This window comes from Apteryx rowi, unplaced genomic scaffold (assembly GCF_003343035.1).
Source record: "Apteryx rowi isolate R43461 unplaced genomic scaffold, aptRow1 scaffold_656, whole genome shotgun sequence".
Taxonomy (NCBI): domain Eukaryota; kingdom Metazoa; phylum Chordata; class Aves; order Apterygiformes; family Apterygidae; genus Apteryx; species Apteryx rowi.
In genome coordinates this window covers 271,220-297,860 of record NW_020450934.1, presented here as the reverse complement: position 1 = coordinate 297,860, position 26,641 = coordinate 271,220, and the positions used below count along the sequence as shown (strand labels likewise).

Genomic DNA, 26,641 nt, shown 5'->3' with positions numbered 1-26,641 from the left:
ACTGTTTGTTTGTTTGTTTTTTTGCCACATTCCGCTGCGTGGTCAGAAGAACAGTGCAGTACCTTATATGTTTTTGCACTATGGCTGTAGTTAGTAATCCTATAAGATCATCCTTCTATTCTCATCTAATTATTCATTCAAAGCAAAGAAAGAGGCAAATTTTGCCTTCGGATATATATGTACAGAATTGCTGCTAAAGTAATTTGAGTTGCATGCACATTCACTATATATGTTAAGTGCTAAAAGCTTCCCCTTCCTTTCCTCTCTCTATATATTTTCCTGTTTACAGAAGGACAGGAATTCTGAAACTCTGTTTTCCTCTGTTTATTTCCAAGGTAATGTAGCTTTTTAATATAGCTTTCTAATGCAGTAATGAAAGATTTCRCAGATTTCACAGTAGTTATTTGAATGAAAAATCTTTTAATGAAAGTGCTTTGTGCATGAGTCAAGATGGTCTACCTTAATCTTTGAATTCTAATAACATATATTGAACTATCTTAAGCCACAGTGAAAAAATATTGATTTTATACATAATATATTAATCTATATCTCATGATCAGCTGTTCCTAAATATTAATTTTTCATATTATTTTATTTTATCTTATTATCATATAATAGTCTTCACTGGAAGACAAAGCATATTCTACTTTTAAGCTAACTTATCAAGGTCATATAGCAGTAAAAAGTAGGAAACTATTAAATCCTATTCCTAATTCACAAGCTTTGACTTTGACGCTAGCTTGTTCTACATTCACCTGCTACATGTGACTACCAGAAAAGATAATGAATGTGTACCCAAAAGAGGAAAATGATATATTAGCAAAAGCTTTAGTGTCATATATTATCTTTGAGGGGCAAGAGGATGGAAGAGGAGAGAAGGACAGAAAGGGGGAGGCAAAATGTGTATCTCTTCACTAACCTGTTTTAAAGAAGTCATTTTTTTCACCACTTAAATCTTCACAGTGTCCTTGGAAGTAAATATACTGCACTTTTTCTTCCCTGTAGCTGTTTTCTATATGTCACAGTCAAACTCCAGTAGAAATTTTATGGAAAATGAAATATGAACAAACATGCATCCTTTCCTATATAGAAATAGTATCTGCATCAACAGATTGTATGTCCTATGAGGGTTTCATTCATGTGTTCATTGCACATAAACTGGCAAAAAAATGATGTTTTGGGAAACAGTAAGTTTCTTATTAAGCTTTCCACTTAGATAATTAATCTTTCTCCTTTTTTATTTTATTATTATTATTATTATTATTTGAATAAGAAGCTGAGGCCAGGTCAAGTATTGTAGAACGCTGGAAGATATTGTTCCACAGGACAGAAAAATTATTAGCTTGGACAAAATTCTGTTCCAGTGGCATCTAGTAAAATATTATTTTCCTCATCATTAGGTCATGTGTGAACCAATAAAAACAGCAGGAGAAAACTTGATACACTTAATCTCTCTGTCATTTTGTTACTCCCACCCCTTTCTGTGTTAGTAATCTCAAGCAAAAGCGAAATAACAGACTTCAAAACAATAAAGTTATGATCCATTTGTGTTGTGGCTGCAGTGATGGAAGTCATTAAAGCTATACATGGTCACACTGTATGAGGAAAAGTATCATAATCTGGTCTTCATAATATTGATGAAAATTATATATTTTCTGAATTTTAGAGGGGAAGAGCTATTTTTTTTTTCCAGTCAGTATTTCACCATTGGTCCTTCATCAAGTGTAAGCATTTTGCAATGCTGTTTATATTTAGCATGTACACAGATATCAGAAATGATTTTGAACACAAGGGTACTCTTTGTAAGAGCAAGGTTAGATGTACCCAGTTGATAGCAAGTAGTTTATGCCATTAAAAATATCTGAATAAAAAACTTGAATTACCACAAAAACATGTTCATTATGGCTCATAGAAGGGAAAAGGAAGTAAAAGACATCATGCAAAAAGAAAGAGTATCCAGCCCAAATCAACAACCAATCCCCTTGATGCTGTCAGTGGTCATTTATCAGTCTCCCCTATCAATGTATAAAGCTAGATGTCCCTTGAAGGTCAAAAAGAGATGCCATGCACTTCCACATGGCCAGGATTTCACCTAGCATCTTTTAGGTGCATTAGTAAACACCTTTTTTCCTTACCATTTCAACAGTGTGATAATAATAAAGGATGTTTTGATCATCAAGGAAGTAAAAGAACATTAAAATTCAGACTGACCATACTCGTCAGACTCGAATGGTCTAATGTGGCTCAAATATCTGGCAGGATATCACAGTTATTCAAATTGAGAAGCAGTAAATCTCAATGAGAGGAAAAGCTATCAGTGTATTGAGGAGTACTAAGGTAGAGCAATAATTAAAGGACTGCAATAAATGTCAATGCACGTAGGGCATTTTGTACTTGTGCAGTTTCATTTCTATAACTTTTTCCTTTTTTCTGTGCATCAAGAGTATCATATAAATGATAATCATGAAACTGTGGTAGAAGTAATGAACCTCAAAAATTCTAAGATTTGATTTTGCTAAATTACTGATAGTAGTGCGAGAAAATGACAACATATTTTAAAGTTGTAAGATTAGACTGTTAAGATGATATGAAGGATGATATTAATGGCAACTTAACTATAGTATTGCTGATCTCATATTTAAAGAGTGACACATTATATTCACTGCAGTCTGTTGATACTTTGTGTGTAGCTTTTTCTCCATCTCCTCTTGACATCAAAAGGAAGGAACATCTCAGGCCCTTATTTTGTCTTATTTACAAAAGAGGAGAAGGTGGGTTTGTAGCCGAGACTACAGAGCAGTCAGGATACATGTGGCTGATATGCTTTTGACTAAAATAAAAAGAAAAAAATAAAATTTCATTGGAAAATGTGAACTTTACAAACTTAAGCTCTTCACCAAAAATACCACTTTCAACAAGAGCAAAAATAATAAAAAAAAACCCCTTCATGTCTCAGGTAGTATGCCCTATCAAGACAACCATAACTGAACAGAATGGCCTAGTAAATAGTCTTTTAGCCTTTATGATGAGGAGTTGTGTCTACAGTTCCCTGTTGTGTCTAATTTATACCCAGCATGATTTCACTTTACCATACAGTGAAAACAGATTTGGACTGTGGTGGAGTGGGTGAGGAGTAGAGGAGTAGCAGTCCTTGCAACACTTATACCAGCTTATAAACTAATTTTGGTCACAAAAATGAAAACCAGTTGATATTGTGTGGGGACAATCTTAATGGTTTTGGCTGATTCTAAGAAATAATTTTCTATATCAGAATTATTAATAGGGTAGACAAAGGATTTTCATAGGATTTGAGGGTAGGGATAATTCTTTAGGCTACTCTCTGGTATAATAAGGCATTTTAAAATGAAGACTGTGTGGAATGGTGGAATTTTTAAATATAAATCTAATTTTAGGAAATAGGTTTTCACATATGAGATCAGACCAGAAGTGYGAGTATGACACACACACTATAGCTTCAGAACAGATTTTCTTGTGATTTCCAAGGAATTCCTGCACATTTTCTGCTGCCAATGAGTTTTATTAAATATGTAAAGATTCTTTGACAATCTTATGTCATATAATGATCAGGTAAATCAATTTTTTTTCATGTGACATTTATCCAATATATTTCTGTCTGCCACTGCACAGTCTAAGGTTTGACAGATTTTATGTATCACATTCAAAGATTTGTTTTTTTTCTGTGGGAAATGGTAATACCAAGAAAAATATAGCATTCATATGTGGATATTTTGTTTTCATTCCCTTCATTTAAGAAATACAATATTTCTGTTGTGTTCTGTGACTCTTGTAACTCAAAGAACAAAACAGCAGGTAGATGCCCATAAAAAACTCTTCACTGAACTATACAATCCATTTTAGCTTGTTGATACTGAGCAGAGAAAGAATTCACTGTATAGAAGAAATGGTGCTGGGAGTAAGAATATGTTACGGGGAGACTTAGTGATGCCAAAGTTAAGATTATGACTTTGCAGGCCTTTGGTTATCTTATAGACTTTCCTGTTTCTATTAAATAAATAGAATGACATTTCTAGCTTTCATAATTCAATTTTAGAGTCACAGTCCAACAACATTATACTTGATCCCATCTAATTATCACTGATGGAGTATATAGTGATGCCTCCAAAAGACATTTCTTTACATAGGTTCTAAATCAGAGAAAAATTCCACATATAATAAAAATAAAATCAGTCACTGGATGGGCTACAACCAATAATTTAATATTAACTTTGCAATAGACAATTGTGTCACTGTGTGTTCACCTTAAACTCTTTAATGATCTTAAAAGTCAATGCAATGGCGTGCTTTCAGAGTGGCAAAAAGAGGATGGGAAATATTTTGTTCTTAATGGGTGCCCCTGCCTGAAGGATCGATAGGGACAAATAATTGAGAAATGACACCTTAACACTTCAAAGGGAAATTCCTAAGAATGTCCTTCCCTTCAAAACAATTTAAAAAAGAAAAGGCAAGATAGAAGCAATATTATTTTTTATTCTTAATTCATTGGAGAACGGAGAGGTTTCAGCTGTTATGAAATTTCATAAGTCCTGGAGTGATTGTATTAACTCAGCCTTCACAACTATTAGGTTTGAGAAGGACTGTGTTATAGATTTGTGGGGATATAACTTAATAAATACTTTTTTTTTTTCTTTTGATAAAGAAATGTAATTCAGAATGTCCATTGCTTATAGCAATGTAACTCTCTTGAATTCAGTGGATATTATACTGGTCAAAGCACAGTAAAGTCTTGTCTTTAATTTTCTTCAAATGGGATAACTTTTCCTGAATTTTGTTAGCAACACCCTTAAGGCTTTTCAAGGCCCTTGGAAGTCTTAATTTTAAAAAGCCTATTCAATTGTGATTTGGTGGAAGAAAAGAGGTGTTGGTATTTCACTATAAGCTGGAAGTGGTTGGAATGTTTGGCATGCTTTTTAAGGAAGGCTTATATGGCCTGTAGGTGGATATTGGAGCTCTTCAGAAAGTTAAAAAAAAAAAAAAGTCTTTTAAAAAAGCCCTTCTAATTAAAATATGCTCAAATAATTCCATAATTATTCTGGAATAGACAAAAAGCAAGAGTTCTTATATTCCACATTATTTGGTCAGTAGAATATACTTTATGACATCAGCATATATAACATAACACTCAAGTAAGGAATTTAAACCAGACTATAAACTGAAAACCTGCATTCATCATAATTTTTGAAGAACATTGTATAGGCTATATAGTATGTATACCATATGTATGTACCATAGTAACATCTTTCATCAAATATAAGGGATWTCCATCTTTCTTTCTTACTGTAATAATATGTCAGTAGGTAAGGATATGTAGTGTAGCAACAAGGTTATTGGATTATTTTAGAACTGTGCAATAGTAAACAAAGAATTGTTATGGCATTAGGTAGAGTGAAACGGATTTCTTTCCGCAGAAAACATGGAAAGCTAACATATTTTTCATAACAGGGAAACTTTTTGTTTTTTACAGATAGGGGAGATGGAAAAGCAAGGGAATTGTGCTGTTTACTTTAAACCACATTTAAATCTCCTTTGAGTGTTATGTGCTAAAATCAGCACTTTTGACATCTTAATCCAGATACATGAATTATCTTTCCACAAACAACAAGGAGATTTATATGAAACTCTTCTCTCAGCACCTTGCTGGTTTAATATCTGCTTAACTCCTGCAGCACATCTCACTCTCATCAAACTACATACACTTGGTACATTTTCTTTTTTCTTTTTATTTTTATTGAAAATCTTACATGTGTGACTAAAAGTCATGGGCAATATCTTTCAGTTCCATTACAAAATCTGTCATATATATATATATATCTATACATATATATATATATTTATTTAATACAACTAGAAGCAAATCTACTGAATTATGAAACAATGATTGTCTACCAAAATGTAACTCAAATTAAATTTCCATGTTGCAGATGATTAAAGTTATTTTGTTTTTCTCTGATGAAGCTGAAGGCCACTTTCACATAGTTAATTGAGAATGCTGGGTTGCAAAAATTACAAAGCCTTAATGATAATTTCCCTAATTCCAGCCTTTTGTCACCCGTACAGTAGGGTTTTTCATCAAAGATTCTTTTTTTTTCAGAAAGAAGCACTTTTAGAGGGAGCATCATCCTCTATGGAGTACCTTCGATCCACAGACATAGGCCCAGTCCTGCAAACAGTTACATATGCCTCTCGGTAATCATAGGCAAGTCAATTCATTAAGTTTGCAGGAGCAGAGTCTGACTTAGGAAGTCATCTACAGATTAGCTAAAACAAAACAATCTGAAAGAATATTCAAAAAACACTATGGTTACTTTAATATATGCCTTATTATCTAATAATAAATCCTGAAAGATGAAGTATAAATATTGTCAGAATCATAAAAAAGTTGTCTTATTCTAAGAAATCCTACTTCAAAATCATACAGTATTTTAACTGACAGCAGTTGTCCTTCTGTTTTGGCACTCCTGAACCAGTGTAGAAATTATGTGTAGTGAAGTTAACTCCTTTGGGAAAATATCTATGTGCAGCAGGATCTAAAGATGGATACTGGAGTTAATAGCATTACATTGCTTAACATATGAAAGAAATTTAAAAGAGTCTTTTACTGTGATTCATCAGCAGCAAAAGAGAAGGGGAGGGGGAAAAGCAGGGTGTTTAAAGTCTTCAAAGCATATAGGATGTTTGACCTTGAAAATTAAATCTTGCATTAAAGATGCTCCCAGCTACCTCTGTAGTCTTCTTTCCAAAAATGCAATGTACAAATATTTTATTTAAATATCTCAGACTTTGTACTGGCTCAGAAGAACGACTGCATGTCCTTGTAGCTGTTCTCCTTTCTGAGAGATGAATGGTGGGCTCGATTGCTTTACTGTAATTTCTCCATTTCCATGCTTCATTTCCTACATTTATCTGAGACTGGAGAAAAATCAGCATGTTCTGACAAGTCTAATACCATGAGGCAATAAAATGGACATGAATTTAGTGGAGATTGGAGCTCCAAAATAAATATAACACTTTATGTCAAATAATAATAAAAAAGGATAAATTCTCCTGTACAAATCAGAAGAGATAATAAAAAAATAACAAATAGATAGCAACTTCTTTTCCGTACCTACATGGGCATCAAAAAACTTTTCATCTTTAAGACTACCCTTCCATATTTCTCATTTTGTGTGGTTTATAAACTACTTTGGTAAGTCGATGACAAACATTGCAGGATTTCTTAGTAAAAATTGTAATTTTTCATAAAACTACCTAGGAACTTACAGAGACTTCCAGTTAAATAGCTCCAAGAACAAACAAGAACAACTAAAAAAATGATCTCCTGTGTTTTTGTTTGTTTTATATCTGTCTTCCTGTTTTTGACCTAGCAAGCTGCATGCAACACAGTAAAGAAAATTTGCCAAAAAAGTTGCATCTGTAAATATTATATATTGTAATGTTGTATTGAATGATATATTATATTTGTTGATTTGCTTCTTCTTACACTTATCTCTTATCAGAGACTCTGCATTCTAGATATAGCAGTACTGTGAAGGCATCTACAGAGTATCATTGGCTCATTGAGGTCACAGTGCATTACATACCCTTGAAAGCTAGTTGCCTCTGCAAGTACCTGAGGGTTGCTATCTATTTGAATGCGGCTGAGCATTTCATTTTATCAAAAATGCCATCAAATGCTCAGATTCTGTGTGGTCAGTGCAGTCCCTTGGACAAGTCTAATGAAGATATATTTCACCAAGGCAAAAAAACCTAAAAGGTTAAAAATGGAGAATATGTACAACTCTCTTCAGTCCATATGGTTGAGTTTTTTGTTTTAGTATTCTTCAGTGCATTTTCAGAGAAAGGTTCCAAGGCTATGAGTATAAGCAGTCTGGTCCAGTTCCATACATATCTGCAAGTCGTTTAAAACGAGGGCCCCAGTCACTGAGGTAATCGTAATTCTGATCAGAGTTTGAACTGATGGAATCTAAGGAGCTGAGCGACTCCGCCACGGAGCCGTTCCCCTCAAATGCATATGTCTGCAGGGAATCATATGGAGGGGCGCAGGGGTCCACGTCCGCTTCTTTTAGTCTCTCCCAGATAAACTCCCTAAAAATGACGTTGTCTGGGATGCTTTTAAAAGTCGGTCTGCTCAAGAATTGAATCTCAGGCGTCACATCCCTTCTGGTCTTGGTATCTCGGATGATGTTGAGGTTTCTCAGGGCAGCCATGTCAAAAGCCTCTGTGTCTTCCTCTCCACCACCCTCATCATCATACCTGACAATGTTTTCTCTGATATCTCTCTCTTCATCAAAAATAAGGGGCTCTTTTTTCCGTCGCCTCATGGTGACAATCAGCAAGACAAGAACTGGAACACAAAAAGACCTGAGCTTTAGCAATGCTAAAGTTTGAACATATTTTTCCTAGTGCTGGAAACTTTCATTAATTTATATGGTAAAACCCAAGGAAACAGCAGGCAATTTGTGCGGTTAGATTTCAAATTACTAGCAGATTCTAAAATGGCTTTTAAACCAAGAGCTTTTTAGATGCTAAAGAATCTATTTCCAAAGCCATTTTGAATTAACGTCTTCATCTCTAATTCTATATCCTACGCTATCTGCTAAACATAAATTTTAGGACTGGTTCACTCTGAATATTACAATTTCACAACCATGAAATAAAAAAAAACGGGGACCTTTTTCTGAACTCTCAATAGTCCAAGCAGTAAAAACACATTCGTAAAGTAACTGAATGAAATTTAACAACCACAGTTTGAGAAATGACTGAATTAAAGAAGATGGCTATTCTCTGATAAAAAAATACCGTTCCTAGACTGGAGAACTCTGAACTGTTAAACTGTGTGTAACATAAGACTTTTTTTAGTTCATGAATTAAAAGTAGCTCTATATTAGACTGCACTTTCCTTTAAAATGCAAAGTACTGTACTACAGGCTTATGTATTATGTCTGGTGAGAATTGCTAGGGCTGGAGTTTACTGGATCAACCAGTGCTAGGAAAGGTAACTATTTTAAAATTCTAATCCTTAAAGTTTCTTCTTACAGCTTGAAAGCTTATATTAAACTGCAGGGACAACCAAAAGAACCAGGAGGAACTAATTCTAGGTTCCTCTTTTTCAAGTATGGTTTTGGTAGAGAAACAGCATTGTTGACGCACAAAACATGGAACAAGTAATATGAATATTGTACCCATATGTGGGACATGACAGAGTGTGATTCATCCTCCTAAAAATAATTAATATTATACTGTAGCATCTGGATAACATTTGCTGAGTTAATGACGCTCTCAGAGAAGATAATGCTTTGCTATTACTGTAGAAATAACAGTACATTGAAAAGTAAGTGTCCTTCCACATTCAAATAATCTGTTCTGATTTAATGTTTATTTTTAGTCTTAAGAATATGTGATTATATAATCTACATGTTTCAGGTTTACATTCTTTACTTAGAGCACTCTGCTATGCCTACTGAATGCTATACAAACTTCTCAAAAATAAAAGGCTAATTAAGCTTGAGCTGTCCTTAAGTAGACTCATAAGTGTCCTCTATAAATTATCTGTTGTATGACTGTCATTCTCAAAAGCCTTTCTTTCATGGTGGAATTTTTAAAATCAGTATCAATCTAGTCATAATTAAGCATGATTTAATATGGGAATTACTTGGTTAGAATAAATCAGGCATTCAGATACTGTATGTGTTGAAAACTGTATCATACTTCCTCAGATATTGTGATACTGTTTAGAATAGGCTAAAACATAAGCTGAATTTAAAGACAGGCCTTCTGCAACTCTTTTTTTTTTCTTTTTTTTTTCTTTTTTTTCCTTCTTTTTTTCCTTCTTTTTTTTTTTTTAATTGGAACAAGTTCATATTGTCCTGAAAGTTTTGACAAATAGGCAATATGAGGCAATATTTTTCTTTTTTTTTTGGGGGGGGGGAGGAGGTAGCTACAAGAAACATATCTAATGATCCATCTATTCACAGACGCTTTGTGATTGTAAATTATTGCCGCATCAGCTCCTTCATTTCTTTTTTTCCCCATAGCATTTCCCTGACTGAATGCAGGAGCCACCAGTATGGGGCACATTGGTTTGAAAAACATTTACAAAGCAGTTTGAGAATATAGAATTTTGACCTTTGAAGGGACTTTTGTGCAATTTCAAAATATTTTGTTATTAGTGTAACACAAATTAAGCTGTAAATTATAGAACACAGAACATAAAATTACCGTCATAAAGATAACAGTTGTTCTTCACTCTTAATAGGTTTCTTTATTATAAAAGATATTTTTAAGTGAAAGACCAATTAGGTTGCTGACARTACAAATCTCCACCTAAGCTTAGATTACTTTTGACAGAACTTTTATTTTTTTATTATTTTTAACATTTACTGTCACAATTTTTATTGCCGTGTAATAAGCAGCTAATCATTTCCTTTACTCAAGTGTAAATGTGTTTTCACACTGCTGTCATTCTTAACAGACTTCATTTCGAGATTTAAATACCTGCTAATAAGTGAAAAATATGAAACTTAGTAGGCAGATCTGCCTGAAGGTGCAATAAAAATCAGGACAAAATGAATGTTTTATATAGTATGCCCTGTACATCTCACACTTTCTTGAAGCCAAGAAAAATATGAAGTCTTTCTAAAGGTTAAACATTTTAGCATTTAGGTGGCTTTATGAGATTATTAATTTCTAACTATTCCAATGGCTATGAACAATAATATTTAACCTCTAAATGAACAAAGCTTTAGCTGCATTGCAGGAAATGCAGAGATGAATACAGGTCCAGACCAAATTGCACTCATATCTAAAACAAGCGCAAATGATTTTAAGGCTTATTCATTTCTCTTTAAGTCCTCCTTTTTTTTCATTTCCCCCCCCTACATTTATCACAAAAGCTGAGATCAGGGCTATAATTAGTGACTGGATGAACATCTAGAAAACCTAATTTTAAGCTTTTCAGAGTAGAAATAAAACACAGTCAAAAAGCTGTAGGGATGCACACATTACACATTGAGGTCATTAGTTTGGCTGCATACTAGGATGCCACATTCATGCTGAGGAGATGAAATGGCAAAGCTAATTTCATATTTCTTATATCATTTAACAAATAAATAAAATAACTGATTTTAAAAGTATCAAATTATTAAGAACAAATAACCAGAACTAATAGAAATAAGTCTACACTAATGTTTTGTAGTGAATTAACTGGATTGTTAGAAATGTTGGTTTTGTTTAACAGGTAGAATAACCTAGAGAAATTTTTGTTCGTGTTTGTATTAGCTGAGATAAAACCTAGTTATATCTTTCTGTCACAGAATCACAGAATCACTGAGGTTGGAAGGGACCTCTGGAGATCATCTAGTCCAACCCCCCTGCTCAAGCAGGATCACCTAGAGCACGCTGCACAGGATTGCATCCAGGTGTGTCAATATAACTATAATCATAATATCAGTAGTTTCAGTTCACCTAAATCAGTTTCTAAACAAAACATTTTAGATGCAAGAGTTGATTCTTGCTTTGCCATTTTGCACTGTGTTTTATGGAATTACTATGAAATTTCCACTTYAGTATCATCTGGTGCAAAACCAGGTTTAGTTCAGCTTCCTGTGTTCCTCTGTTTTAATCTTTCCTTTTGTACTCAAGGCAACTGCTACATCATTGTAAAGAAGTTATCATAGCCCTGAGACAACCCAAAGAGGAAGACCACAGGCAGAGCTAAGCAGAAAGGAACAAAGTTAAACCCAAGCAGGATCATTACCATATATATACTACACCCCTAAGCCTGGCATTTACTATAACAATAAGCCAGATCAGCTGTGAGCAAATAGACATATTGGTTTATGCCTTAGGTGTGTCATGAGTCATAAAGCTGAAAACTAGAGACCCTCAGTCATCTAAGCAGCACACTAATAGCCTATTTATTCATACCTTGTCATTGCTACAGTCAGAAGAGATTTGGGGATTACAGCCAAGACTAAGGCAATCTGTATTTAATTCCTAGTCAACAAGCTTCATGTATAACTGTTGCTTAGTCAGTTTGGATTATTATTTTCAAAGTAACTACAGTCTTTGAATGTCCAGATTGAGTGACCTAAATAGGCTCCAATTTTCTGTAAGTTCTAGGAGATGTATCACCCTACAAAACAAGTTCTGCATTGCAGAATCAACCACCTTTTCAATGTCTCAATTTGGATACTCCAAAATTAAACAATGTGTAGATTTATTAATTTTTAAAATGTAAGGGCAAAATCTCCACATACTAGGTTGTCACATCCTGTGCCTATCTTAACTATTTAGAGAAAAGAACCTTAGGACTGGGACTGCTTCTTCTTGTTTACTAATCACACAATTATATGTATGCTAATTTAATTAGGCTCTTATAGGTATTATGATGATAATAATGAATTCTCTGTCTTTCAATTCACAAAGTAATAGTTTGGATCTATATTTTGAAATTTAATCAATGTATTATTAACTTGTAAAATCTAGTACCAGACTAATAGGAGGCTTTCATTGAGAAAATGGGTGGTACTAATAGTTTGTATTCAGAAGTATGGAAGGCAAAAAACATGAAAGAGCATGATGTCAGTCTACTCTTCATTGTTTCAATACAAAGAAAACCTTTATGTTCTCAAATATGATTGGTTTATCTGCAGGTGACAATTCTTTTTTGTGTGATTTTATGTACATACTTTATGCTAAGCACTTATTATAAAAGCAGTTATTGTGCCTGGAAGATGCTAACTGAAAAACAAATTACCTTGAATTAAATTACCATATAATTTTCAGAGGAGTTAAAAAAACTCCTACTTACTTCTCTAAAAATTATGTGCACTCTAAATTCAATACACACTATCATTGTTCTTTTCATCTGTTCTTTATACAATAAATTGCAAACACTTTTTTTTATTATTTTTTTCTTTAAGACACAGCTCCACTGCAGAGTAAGCAATTWTAAAGATTTTTCTGGGTAATTAACAAAGTACTGAAGCTATCTTATGGAATAAAATTTAGAATTTATTCTCTGTCAGTCAATTTGAGGAGAGAGAAAAGCTTTGGTAAAATGTTAACTTCTGAAAACTATTTTACTTTGAAAAAAAAATTGACTACACCAAGTATGCTATATCTGATTGTAGGGAATTAGTAAAATTTAGTCACAATCTTCCATCTTACTATCAATGAAAATTTCATGCTCAATTAAAATTGATCAGTTATTTAAGTAAAAATAATAACAGTAAGTAATTCCACCGAAGCAATCAGAATCTTGGTAGAGACAAATGGCTATTTCTTAGACAAAAGGATGTACCAGGCAAGGACTTAGTATCAAAGCACATGATACTAACTTTAAGAAGATAAGACCTTGTTGAGAATTCAGGATACTAGTGCCAGAATGCATGTATTCCTGACATTTATGCAAATCTCATCCCTCCTTGTCTTTGCAACTGGGAATCCCATTGAGATGATATTGTCAAGCTTCTTCAATATGACTTCATTTGCACTGCGTATTAACCTTGGGTCAGAAACCTTATTTTGGTCCTGTAGCCTATCTATCTCCTCTATTCACTGATAAACTCGTACAGAAAGAGGTGCATCCCTTGGTCCCAGTCCTGGTGCCATTTGCCAACAGCCTGAAGCCTGTTCTTTATGCAGAGAACTTCAGGATTTCTCTCAGAAATAGAGGGAAGGGGAAAAGGGAGAAGGAAAATTCATAGCAGCACTACCATTCAGCTGATCTCAGAAACTTTCTTCTAGGAATGGGTGGGAGGAGAAGAAAGGCTCTGGTATCAGAAGAGCGACAGCACGTGGCTGGGGGTCTCACTGGGCAGCAGTAATATTTAGACACCTCTGCCCTGCTGAGGCAGGTACCTATCAGGGCACACAACAGCAGCAGGATGCAAAGCCAAAATGCAGGGCTGAAAGCCAGGGTTAGCATACAATGTAAACACAGCCTAAACTGTGCTTGCAGTTTTGAATTCTGCCAGAAAGGAACTGCTTAGAAAGAAAGTGATGGGAGCACATACAAATATCTACTCAGATAAAGAGTGGTGACACATTCAGATAGTCAAATTTGGAAGCCCAATTCTTTGACAACTAAAATCAATGTCAAGGCAGTTATCTGCCAGATTTCTCTTCAGGGCACAGCACATTTGTTAGATGCTATGTTCAGAGAGCTTGTCCTTAGCTCTTTACCAAATGTTTGTTCTGCACAGTATAAAAGTGAGGGGAATAAAAACTCATGTTATCCAATTTATTGGTTGTATATGAGCCCTACTGTATTGAGTGGAATAATGAAGTCATTGCCTGGTAACTTGTTGGGTCTCCACTGAATGCTTTTCTCTGAGAAATATGGCTCCTATTTAAGAAAAGCACATACATAGACCAAGCTGCCTGGTAATCTATAGTAGCTTCTTACATGTGTTTCAGCAACTCCATTTTTTTACAACAGAAACAGTGGCATTTCATTTTGGGATGAAGTGGATTGCTATTATTACAGAACACTTCTTCTTTACTTTGGACCAGTGTTTTAGATGGGTGGCATTCCACTGATGTCAATTACTCAATGCCAATTGATACCAGAGAAGGACCTAACTTTGTATATCTTTTTAAACTATACCAATCAGCTACTTGTCCAAATAAAGTTCATTTGGGAGTGTAACTGGCTTAGAAATGCTGCTAGAAAGATTGTGTACAGAAATTTTCATTAACATTGTTGATAATCATTCAGTCTCATTTCTCCTTTAACCCTGTCATTACCGAAGCCTAACCATGTGTTGAGTGAGTTTAACAGCCCATGATTCTTTTTGTCACAAACCTGGAAAACCCTGGAAATGCCATCTGCCATATATAGACATTGAGTAAGCTGTTTGAGTTCCCTATAGAGGTAGTGTTATTTTCTTATTCTGTAACAATGATGCAGGAAGATTCAGTTTCAGTTTTGACCCTGCAAATACATCGTGATGAAGGCTGGGCCTATTTTATTTTATTATTATTATTTTTAATCACTTTAGAAATATTCATAGCAAAATTAAAACTTCCTTTTAATGTCTTACAGTGATGCAAATGAAAGTCATTAAGAAGAGAAATCTATGTGATTGRAATATAGCCACGAACAGAACTGTAGACAGAAAAACAAAATATCTTGTTCTGACCTATGAAACTTACTTGTTTAACAGTGGCAGATCACTGGGATTATGACAACTTGAGGACACTACTGTCTTCCCCTACTGTCTTCCCCTTTCCTTAAGGCTGATATGTGCAGCCAGGGAATATAGTAATCTCTCTACAGATAAGAACACACAAGAAAATTTCTGTGTGCTGAATTGGGACATATGTAATGAGATCTTTTTAACAATAAATAAAAGTGCAGCTACGCTCATCTGCATCCTGCAGATGCCGAATGATCCTTCATCTTTACTCCCTGATGTGGACCTGTTAGTCATTTTGTTTATGGTGTCGGCATGAAACGATAAATGCTAACCAAACTAGTCTCTTGACATGGTTCCAGTATTTTCAAACCAGTTGCTCTCCCTGTCTCTTATCTAGCTACAGTTTCACTGCATAACATAAAATCCAATTGTGCTACCAGTTGCAGAAGATGTAGATGTTCAATTAAATACAATGATTCTTATCCGTAAATTACATCTGTTGTATTTTCTGAATGTCTTTTGTTCTCTACAAATCAAAATATATTTAAAAAGAGTCATATCTCTAAAAGGGAGCACACACTGATACAGATTATATAATGAGTAATCTGAAAATGACCAGCTGTGTTAAACAAGAGAAATATTTCCATAAACTCACTGTTCCACCTGCATTGTCTCTTAACTGTTACATCTGATATAGTTGATCATTTTCCTTTTAGTATTATTTTATAGATATAACTGGAGGCAGTTTAACTTAGATACAAAGTATCTGAACTTTACAAGCCAAAGCTAAATTTTTTGTGGCTCATGATACAAAATGCTGCTCTGGCTGGCATGTCAGCTGTTCCTGTTTAAAAAGTTCTGTGGATAAAGGCGAAAAAAAAAAGTTCATAGATGCTTTTTTTTTTTTCATCTGTACATTGAATGGAAAATAACATACCTAGCAATGTCAAGACACAAGCCAGTATTGCTATCAGGGCTCCAGTGCTAAGTCCTGCAGGCAAGATGTATGCCTCTGCATTGCATGTCTGAGCAATACCATCTGCATCACAATCACAGACTCGGATGGTGAGGGTATTAGTGCTACTAAGTGAAGGCGATCCGCTGTCCACAATGAATATTGGCAAGTAGAAAACAGACTGTTCCTGTCTCTGGAACCCATTTCTTCTGGTTAGCACTGTTGCAGTGTTATCTAAACAGACAAATAAAAGCATACAATACATGGTCTATCTAAAATACAAGTCCATAGATAACACAACCTTTCACTCGAAAGACTATAAACACTTTATTTTAATGAACTTTTCTTTCCTGTTCATACATTTTTGGAGTTGCARAAAAAGGATCAGCTGCGAATTCATACTCAATTAACCAAATCACTAATCATATAAATAGCATAAAGGTTTCTGTTTTCCACTAAGGATTGTTTCAAAATTGTAGAAGTCTATTAGATTTTAATTATGCTCACAGTTCCACAGTCTAGAAGCATAGTTGAAGATAAGATCATTGTAAGGGAAAAGAAAAGAAAAAAATCATCCTTCAATGATCAAATTAAGCATCTATATTCATGTTTCAGCTCTAATTTCCAAAGATCTGTTTCAATTATTCATAAATGAGGTAATGTATTAATGGAAATGATGAACTTATTCATGAGGAATAAGCTCTGAAAACAAATGCTTTTTCTGAATGCAAAAAAAAAAAAAATCCAGTTTGTGCACAAATACATGTAATTGCACATGTAACAAAGACACGCACTTGTTTTCAGTCTCAGCTGAGAGTTAGGAGTCTGAAAGAGAACACGAATTTGTATAGATTTACACTCATAACCTCTATGGATGGCTTACTCGCATATCTCCATCCATTTCTCTACAGTGGATAATCATATCTCAGGTAATTTTCTATAAAAAATAAAAAATAAAAATGTTTGCTCTCTGTCATGATAATGAAAGAAAAAATAGCTGAAATGTGATTAACACCTACCAAGCAAAGATAGGGTTTAAAAACTTCAATAAGCCACTCAAATAAATGCCATGATAAGTCTCTAGTTTTGATTTCTGTATTATTAGAGTAAGAAGTGGGTATTTCCTTATGGCTGTTGACTGCACTCATCGAATGCCTAGCTAACCAAAAACTGAATATATCATTTTGATACAAACTTATATTTTAAAATATTTTAATTAAATCTCTTAAATAGTACTAAAACTAGCAGTTAACAGAAAAAAATGTTTTCTATCATCTGGCACTTTTTCCTCCTTTAAGCTTATACAAGTTAAGAACAACATGGAAAGATTTTATTACAGTGTGAATGAACACAATTTTTTTAAAAGTGCATCCTTTGTGTCTGATCTGGCAAACATTTGGTAAATATTCCACCAAATTCAATAAGACAATTAATATAATCAAGCTAAAATGTGTGCTTCATTTCTGTTCTGAGTTGGGTGATTAAAAAGTCTAYGTGTTGCAGAAAATCTGTGCAAAACTTAGTGTTCAATGCAGTTTGATGGCTCCTAAGAGGTAGGGAGATGCATTTCCTAAAATATATAGAAAAGCTCAGTCAGTCAGTCAATCAGTCGGTCGACTGTCTGCCTGTCTGTCTGTCTGTGTATCTGTCTATCTGTCTATCTATCAATCAGTTTATAGACAGATATATCTATAGTCCTGTATAGATATCTAATATGTATTTTAACATGTCTGTCTAAGTATACAAACACTGCTGGACATAGCACCACAATATGAGATATATATAAAACTGAACAATATCAAAACAGGCAAGTACTGTTGTTTTTTGTAACACCATTGATTTTACTGGCATTGCAAATGGTATATTATGACTCTTCACAAATTTAAGTTCTTTGGAAGAGTGCCTGTCTTTTCATTAAATACTTTGCAGTACTTGCAACAATATCAGAGTTCTGAACAGAGTCTTATTCTAAAGCATTTTTTTATTTTTATTTTGATCATTATTTCTAATACAATCTTTAGCTTGTAATGGCAAGTTCCTCACAGGAAGAAAATTAAGCACATCACCAACGCATGCAGAACAAGGCAATAAATATCTGTGTGAGAGATCTTATACTTAGTTTTATTGTTATGTAGGACTGAAGGGGTATTAAAGCCTGAATGTTGTTCAAAGTCTATCTGTAYAAACATTGCCCTTTAATCTAACATATGTCTATTCTTCTTACTTTATTAATAGGGATGACTTTGTAACTCTGGTTAGTGCTGATATATAAAAGAGCAATGAAAGAGTAAGAGTGTCTGTTTTGTTCTATTTGCTTCAGCTATTAGTTAAACTGACTGACACATGCCCAGCTGCCATGCTATACAGTGTAGTAATAAGAACACTAAATAGAAGTGTGTTCTCGGATATTTTAACTAATAGAAATGTGAAGTCAACGGGAGTCTGCATAAGTCTTTGGGGAAATAGTCATATGAAGTCTGTGTAAATATTGTAGGCAGCTTTCATTTTCAAAAGCATTTTTCAGTAGGTGGTATACTTATTGAAAAGATGCTTTTTCTCAAAAAAAAAAAAAAAATTACCATGCCCTGAGTTATATTAATAAAACATTAAGTCCTGGACATTTTTCAGTCATTGCCCCAAGGTAAAATCTAATTTAGATAAAAACCTATAAATACAAGGAAAAAAATGTGAAAAGAGTGACTTCTAGAAAAAAATAAGATTCGAAGCTGCTCTGTTTGGCTCAAGACTTTAAATGATTCAAACAACAGCTTTATCCACTTGACAGATAATCTACAGATAAAATTACTTTGGAGGCTGATTTAACTTAAATTTAGGTCCTTACCAGAATGGAATTTTATGTAGATGATAATCACCACTACATTTTCAAAATGAAAGATGTTGATAGTGAATATCTACCCAAACAAATGTCCTGTCACATTTATATTCTTACCTTTGTTGTCCTGCAGTGTAAAATTGTGGTTATTTGCTGCCTCTGCTGTTAAACTGAAGTAGAACTGATGACCATTTGGTGGGTCATCTTTATCAATTGCACTGATTTTCTGGATGACCTGTTTTAAGATACGTTGGGTTTTTAGTGTTTGGAATGTGAAGAAGTGTAAATATACTCACACTGTATACACGTAACTCCTCTATTGCTGTTAAAGTATCAACTCTAAAGTCCTGCTCGTAATACACTCTGGTTTTCTAATTTCCTAAACATATACAGATAATATTAAAATCAAAATGTGACTCTTTTCCTTGCTTTCCCTGTAACTGAATTTATTTGGCCCAAAACAATGCTCTGTAGCGTCTGCAAGAGGTTTAAGTCCTGTCATTCAGCAGAGCTTAGAATAGAAAATACATAGCAGTGGGATATAAATGGCTTTAGCAGTCAATTATAAACTACACAGCAGTGGAAGAAGCATATCTTCTGGATGGCTATAACATGGCCCTCTCATTGTTATCAGTGGCTGCAATCAACATTGCACTGCAAACTTTGGTGATGAAAAGATTATACTTTTCAGCCTTTTAATTAATTTACCTTAAAAAAAAAAAAAGGAAAAGAAAAAGAGCCAAGTACTAATTATATTAACATTTCCTGTTTTTTTTTTCACTTTTCTAGCTTTATTTTCTAAAATTCTGTCATAATCTGTCTCTAAAAGAAAGGTGTCACCATTGATTACAGTTCATAAAGGAATGAATATTCAGAACTAAAAGTTCTGGCTAATCACAGGGAAAGCAAGCAGTTACAAAAGGGTGCTTTATGCAGCTTGCCCAGTCCATGCTATTTATTTATTTATTTATTTTTCATATAAGAGCACTCTTATTCTATTTCTGTGTTTCTCAGGAACACGAGCTAATAGTCATAGTGCTTTCTCTTGAGGATTTAAATTCTGCTGCAATCTTGAAATGTGCAATAAACAGCATCTGCCACAGAAAAGACAATATTCTGGGAGAAGGMACAGAAGTGTAGAGCCTCCCAGGGAATACGTGGGATCTATTTGGTTGAAACATCCGCTAGTTCTCTGGGAGAGAGACGAGAGAATTAGACAACGTATATTTCCTCAGGTCTTAAGAAGTAAAGAGGAAAGTCCAAATATGAGACACACCAAGGACAAACAACATCAGATGCAGTTAGTTGCATCTAGGATTTCTTGGAAGTATTGTTGGGAATAAAAAACACAGGAGAGTTTGGTAGGAATAAATTTCCCTAGTGAAYGTGAGGTCTCATGGCCCGTACTTCCTAACAGAAACAAGTGTGTACTCGTTTTAGAAATAGTAGGCTTTTAGGTATCAGAATCATCTAGGAGTTGAGATTTCCCACTTCCCAGTAAAATCAGGAGGTGTAAGCATTCTTAACATTATTCAAAATTAGGTGAGCTCAGCAAAATGTGTCAGTTTTGTCAGCAAGGAAGCCCAGAGCTTTTAACACTACCTTGACCTCTAATTTTAACGTGTGCAGCTTTCTCATCAGAGATATGGTGGATATTTTAGGGTTCGATGAATATTTGTTTGTGCTGCACATCTAAGTGTCATTTTTACTGCCATAAGCTGATTTATATTTTATCTTAAAGCTGACAGGCTTTCAGAAGGAACGACTGCCTATCCAATAAAAATAAACATTAAAAAAAAATCAATCCATACCTGACCAGGCTGAGCATTTTCACAGACAGTTGTCTCATACTCCATGGCAAACTCAGGGGCATTGTCATTGATGTCAAGGATTGTGATGGCTACATAGCCTCTCCCAATCTGTGCTGGATTCTCTACAAAAAGAAGCCAACAAAACAAGCAAGGAAAGCTCTTTACAGGTTATTCTTTGGATCAGTATGTGTTTCATTTGTGTTTCATTTGGCATATCCCTGTCAAATCAACTACARTCCCTCCTAAAAAGTCAAAGGAAGCTCTTGGATTGATCTTCTGAAAACAATGTTTATGTTTTCCAACAGCTTCAGTGGGACTGAGATTTTACTTTCAGGGATAATCTAACTCACTAATCACAGAACTGAATAGCATTCTACAGAAGTATAATAAGCAAGATGATGTAAAACCATCACCACTGGTGTATATTTAGCCAAAACAGCACTATTCATATTGAGAATAGTATGATCATTATGGGTGTAACGCATATTTTTTTGTTGTAATTCAGTTTGATTCAGATTGACCAAATTGATCAAGAAGTCAAAGACAATTCCCTTGGCTCTGTACAACAACGGAGAAGAACAAGCTGCATTCCCCAGCAAATCCCAAACTATTAAAAGCATACACAAACCTAAGTATTTTAACACTGTCATTAACAAACATAACAAATACCTTAAATATGAATCATATTCTCAAATTAAAGCACATGTCTAGCTAAAATAGGCATCTATGCAGTGTTCAATGTCATCATTCAATCTTACACAGTATATAAGTGGTGAACTAAGCATAAAAGACATCAGTGTATACTATATCTATTTTGCTGGTTAGTACTTCTGTTTTGGAGCAGGAAATAGAAAGTTTGCATTATTTTTTTTACCACAAGTGATGATATTAGAGATAGAGTAGGGCAGACTTAAAAACTGTACAAAGCTTCAAATATGTATCTATCTTTTTCTAAGGTATTGCTATCAAATTTTATTAAATGCTATAAATTTTTAGAGCAGTTCATCCAAATGTAGGGTACGATGTCCATTTTCTTATTCCACATGTGAAAAAGCAGAAGGACATAGGACAAACAGTGTTGACACCATCTTTCTCCTCTGCTGACCTAAGCTTACTGAAAACCAGGCTGGCCATGAATGTAAATGAAAACATTCTAATGTAATACTTATGCTCCAAGATTGTCACTTGTTTCAAGCATGTCCCTTGGCGGCCCTCTCAGTTTTATTAATAGCAAGGAAAATCATTGGCTCCCATGCAGGCCTGATGGACCAAAATCTAGTTCTGAGAATATGAGATAAATTCATAAAGCTACTAAATCATAAATGTTATCATTGAGGTTAAACATGAAATTAACCTCATTGAAAGCAAAGACTGTGGATTTCTTAAAATAGTATGTCAGAGAATTTATAACTGCTTTATTACCATTGCCCAACAGAACAGCAATAAGGGCAAAATTTGAAGAAATATATTCTTCAAATCAAACCWGTAGAGGCATAAAAATCTATTTTTTTTCACAACATTAAAAAAAAAATGTTCACAGCTGAACAAGTTTAGGTTTAAATTTGTGTTAACAGAATTCCTGTTACATACACTCAAGTAGTTAGACTCTTCGTTGTTTTTCATCTTTACATAGTCACTCACACCAGAAGAGAGAGCAAGTACTCTAGGTAAGACCTGACACTTCAGGGCAGTGAAACCATATAAATATTCACATCCTCTTTCCTTAACTCTTTCCAAGAGTGCTGTGGTAGACCAACAGCAATCAGCTATGAGTGAGTGTCATGTTAGTAAGTTAACTCCTCTTCTTCATACTCTATATCACTTTTCCTTTCCTGATATTGGGTCCCAGACTCCTGACTTAACATTTTTCATCTCCCTTTGTACTTGCTTTTCAGATGTCAAAAGACTACACAGGATGTGAGGCAAAGGAAAGATCAAATATTTAATCCTTGTTATTTCTGTTTATTTTATTTTATTTTATTAATCACATATGTTTCTTTTATATTGAGCAAGACAAGTTATTTTTATCTCAATGGTCCTATTTTCACTTGATGAAGCTGATGATGATTAAACTTGAAGCTCTATACATAAACAGCTAATAAAATTTATAAAATGCTACTTACGACTCTCCATTGCCAAAACTGTGATGTTATGAACAGCATTAGTTTCCCTGTCCAAAGACTTGGCAGTCGTAATGACTCCACTGTTGGCATCAATATTGAAATACCTCTCTAGGTCTGTGTTTCGATCTATTGAGTACCTAGGTGAAGGATGAAAGAAAACTTTTGATTTATGTTCAATTACCACTTGTAAAAATGTTTTATTGATTTCTCATTAGAGAGAAAGTGTTTCCATTGTTTCACCATTTTAGCTTTGTTTTGTCCAGCTTCTGCAGGGTGTTGAGAGAAACAAAGCTGTGCATATAGGCTAGAAAATGCAGACTGCACAATGAGCTGTGCTGGCAGTGGCTGGCTCTGTTCCCACAGTTCATAATGCCCTCTTAAGTGAAGTTATAGGTATTTCCCTCTCTTTTCTTTCTTCTTTTCTGCTGTGATGCAGCCATTCATTTCTTCATGGAATAGTATATTCCTGAACCCAACCTCATGTGAAAGTGAGCTGGAAGCTTGCCACATGGCTGTACCAGCCTGGCTCTGCTGCCACAGGGCTGGCAGTCTACGGCACAGAGCTTTCTATCACCAGCAGAAGAGCCCCTGAATCACCCGGAGCCACAGGGACAGGGGGAAAAAAAAGAAGGATGTTGTAGAGTAGGTCAGGGGATTGCATGTCATYGTCATCAGCTCCCAGTGCTCTACTGTCATTAGACAAACACAGGCTTGTGCCCTTGACTCTTTGGCTTAACATATCTTTTACCTCCAAACTTGTTTTAGGAAGGGGAAATCAGCTCATTAGCAAATAAAAAATAGCATAAGGGAAAAGGTCAAACTGCCTGTGGATGTTCTGTTTATATTCCTTTTGAGAGAAAAGGACAGTTGATTAGGCAGTGTTAGATTTACAACTGAAGTATTCTTGACATTCGATTTAATATTGGGTCAGATTCTTGCACTCTCATTTAGATCAAGTACTTCAGAGCACTTCCCTACACTCAAGATGAATTAAAATGTCAGAATCAGACCAAGTGTGATTATTACAATTACTGTCACAGTGATGATAGATTAGATTATTGATATGACATTAATCAAAAGCTTTTAACAGTGTGGAAGGAAAGAATTACAGAAGATAGTTCAAAGACTGGACTTCCCAGCTATAATGAACTTACAGCACTAGTTATTTGTTCTGTGTTGTAATACACCGGATTCTACTCTGCTGTATTACAGTGTTTTCATCTATCCCTCTTGGCTGCAAAATCTCTAGAGCAGAGACTCACTATGCATTTGGAATTGCTTACTGTATTATGTCACAGTTTGAGAGAGAACCTTGATAACAATAAACTTTTTAGTTTTCATTGACTGAGACTCATTCTCTTTCTTTTTTTCTTTTTTTTTCATTTTATGTCAATAGTAGTTCATTTTTCCTTTTCTTCATTCCAGCACTGTTGTTATGCGGCCAGTTCTTCACCTGTTTTGAGGCTGGCAAGCTTTCCCTAGAGACTATTCCTGTCACCTATGTGATATAGTCTATCTTGGCAGGCCCAGTAGCTGGGACTCAATCTTCTGCCAGTCTTTTAATTTCCCAGTTATTAACACTATCACTATGCAATCTGGAGAGTTAAAGGACTTTCTAAAAAAAAAAAAAAATGAAGAAGAAGAAGGAAAGAAGGAAAGAGGCAGGGAGAGAAGGAAGGAAGGATGGACAAACACAAATGAATTACATAAATTAGACAACAGATAAAACAAGAAGAAAAAAATATTTTTTCTTGCATACCAAGCAAGCAATTTCCCTTAACACAAGTGTTGCATCCATATTCAAATTAAAAAAAAAAAAGCAGTTTAAAGACTTTTAATCCTTTAATTCTTTTCAGTCATTAATACCTGAAAATCTTTGAGCTGCAGGAGTTTTAAATCCTTTATTTAAGCTGGTTCAAACATCAATAGTTCTCAGGTCCATACAAGATAGCCTCCTATTTTCAAACTATTTTTTACACTTTTCATTTCTGTCAAGATTTTAAGAGTGTCTGATCTTGTAATTGCAACATTTTGTGAACTGCAACAAATCAAGTGTTTAATCAATATCAATATAATCCAATGTTTGGAATTTGGAATATCTATTCATAAAATGATAATTTAAACTTCTTAAATAGATCAAGAAAAGTATTATGCATTAATCCTCTTTTACACATTCCAGTTTTAGGTGAATTTGGTCTCTGATGTACATTACAGCAGATGCAGGACAGCTTTAAACTGTATTTTCTGTCATTACTCCTGACAGTGTATATGGTGTGCAAGCATATAGATAAACCCTCACTATTTCCCTTTTTCCTCACCCTCAAATTCCAAACAGCTCTGAAGCAGGAGAAATCGTCAAGATGTCAGTTAAGCTGCTGATATAACTGTTTTTGATGCTGGAATTGTAAAAAGTAACCAGAACAGGGCCAGTAAACTCATCCTTACTTTTATATAAGAGTCAAAAGCATAGTGAGCATACATAGACCTGGATTTAATTGGACTCTGCAAGTTCTGCTAAACCTGATATCATGTACCAGATGCTAACATCAGTGCCAGAAAACTCTGCCACAGTAAAGAAAGAGCTCAGCAAAGATAAATTTCACAAGTAAATCCCTGCCAACCCATTCAGCTAGGACTTGTTTATACATGACTGGAGGCAGCTATTTTGAATCTGTTGCAAATATGTAATGAAAGAGAGGGAGAGAACACTTGCATCACCCCTAGGATTGAAACATATGCTTTATTTTTACAACTTAAGATTGCTGCTTTAGAAATTACAGAGCTACAGTAGAGGCACGAGATCATCTTTAAGGCATGAAAGTAAAAATTTAACAGCACCAAAAAATGGTGAAGTCTAAACTAGTTCTGCATCTATGCAGTCCTTTGTATGCTCTGAATGAATAATAATAACAAATGAAACATAATATTAACTTTTACTACTATATACTGTCCCCTTTCTGCAGGTGTTTAAGTTCTCAGAATTCCCCAGAGTCAGAAGCATTACTCTTCAGATCCTTTGCATGTTACTTGGACACTTAATGCTACTATTCTGCCTAAGAAGAAGAGTAACAAGTAACTCATTCATGTTTTAACTTGCATGATGAGCCTTTGACTTTGAGTTCTTTTCCTCGAGGGATAGACAAACATCATTCATATTTTGTGTTCCCTAAAGCTTAGATGCCAGTCATTAAATTGGGGAAGAATTGCATATTCTTCACATTCAGAAGATAAGGAGAAGAAGGAAGAAGCCCTTGACAGTCTTCATGTGTCTCTATAGTTCACATCTCTTCCTGTTCTAATGGAAGATATTTGGCTGCAGTAGAATTTAAGGCAGTCTTTTCGTCTTTTAACCATTCTGGCTTACCTGTTCATAAACCTCATTATGCTTCATAACCCTTCTGAGACTTCTGTCACATACATTTAACTGGATACACATCTCATCTTATACATTTCTGTTATGTAAAGAGTTCATTGTAACACGTTCACTCTGTGGGCCCTCAACTCTGTTTTATGATGCAAAGGAGGATATGTGCTATAGCATTTTTCCCCAACAGTGCACTCAGAATATGAATCATGATATATATATATATATATACACATATATATATATAGAGAGAGAGAGAGAGGGAGAGATTTTGGTCCAGATTGATTTAACACAACATAAATTGTTAACAGTAATAATTGATTCTTCCTAAACTTTACAGAGAATTGACCCTGGATAATATGTTTTTGTTTGT

The 26,641-nt window shown here is 34.5% G+C and overlaps 1 protein-coding gene across 1 annotated transcript in view; it reads right to left on the bottom strand.

Moving 5' to 3' along the window:
- Positions 1–7,889: 7,889 nt before the first annotated feature.
- CDH7 (cadherin 7) overlaps positions 7,890–26,641 on the bottom strand; it is a 71,600-nt gene continuing 52,848 nt past the window's right edge. The window contains exons 7-11 of the mRNA XM_026084940.1: positions 22,905–23,041; positions 20,782–20,903; positions 19,088–19,205; positions 16,120–16,371; positions 7,890–8,383 (exon numbers count right to left, since the gene is read on the bottom strand). Of these exons, the coding sequence (XP_025940725.1) occupies positions 7,890–8,383; positions 16,120–16,371; positions 19,088–19,205; positions 20,782–20,903; positions 22,905–23,041 (1,123 nt within the window). The remainder of the gene's footprint in view (positions 8,384–16,119; positions 16,372–19,087; positions 19,206–20,781; positions 20,904–22,904; positions 23,042–26,641) is intronic.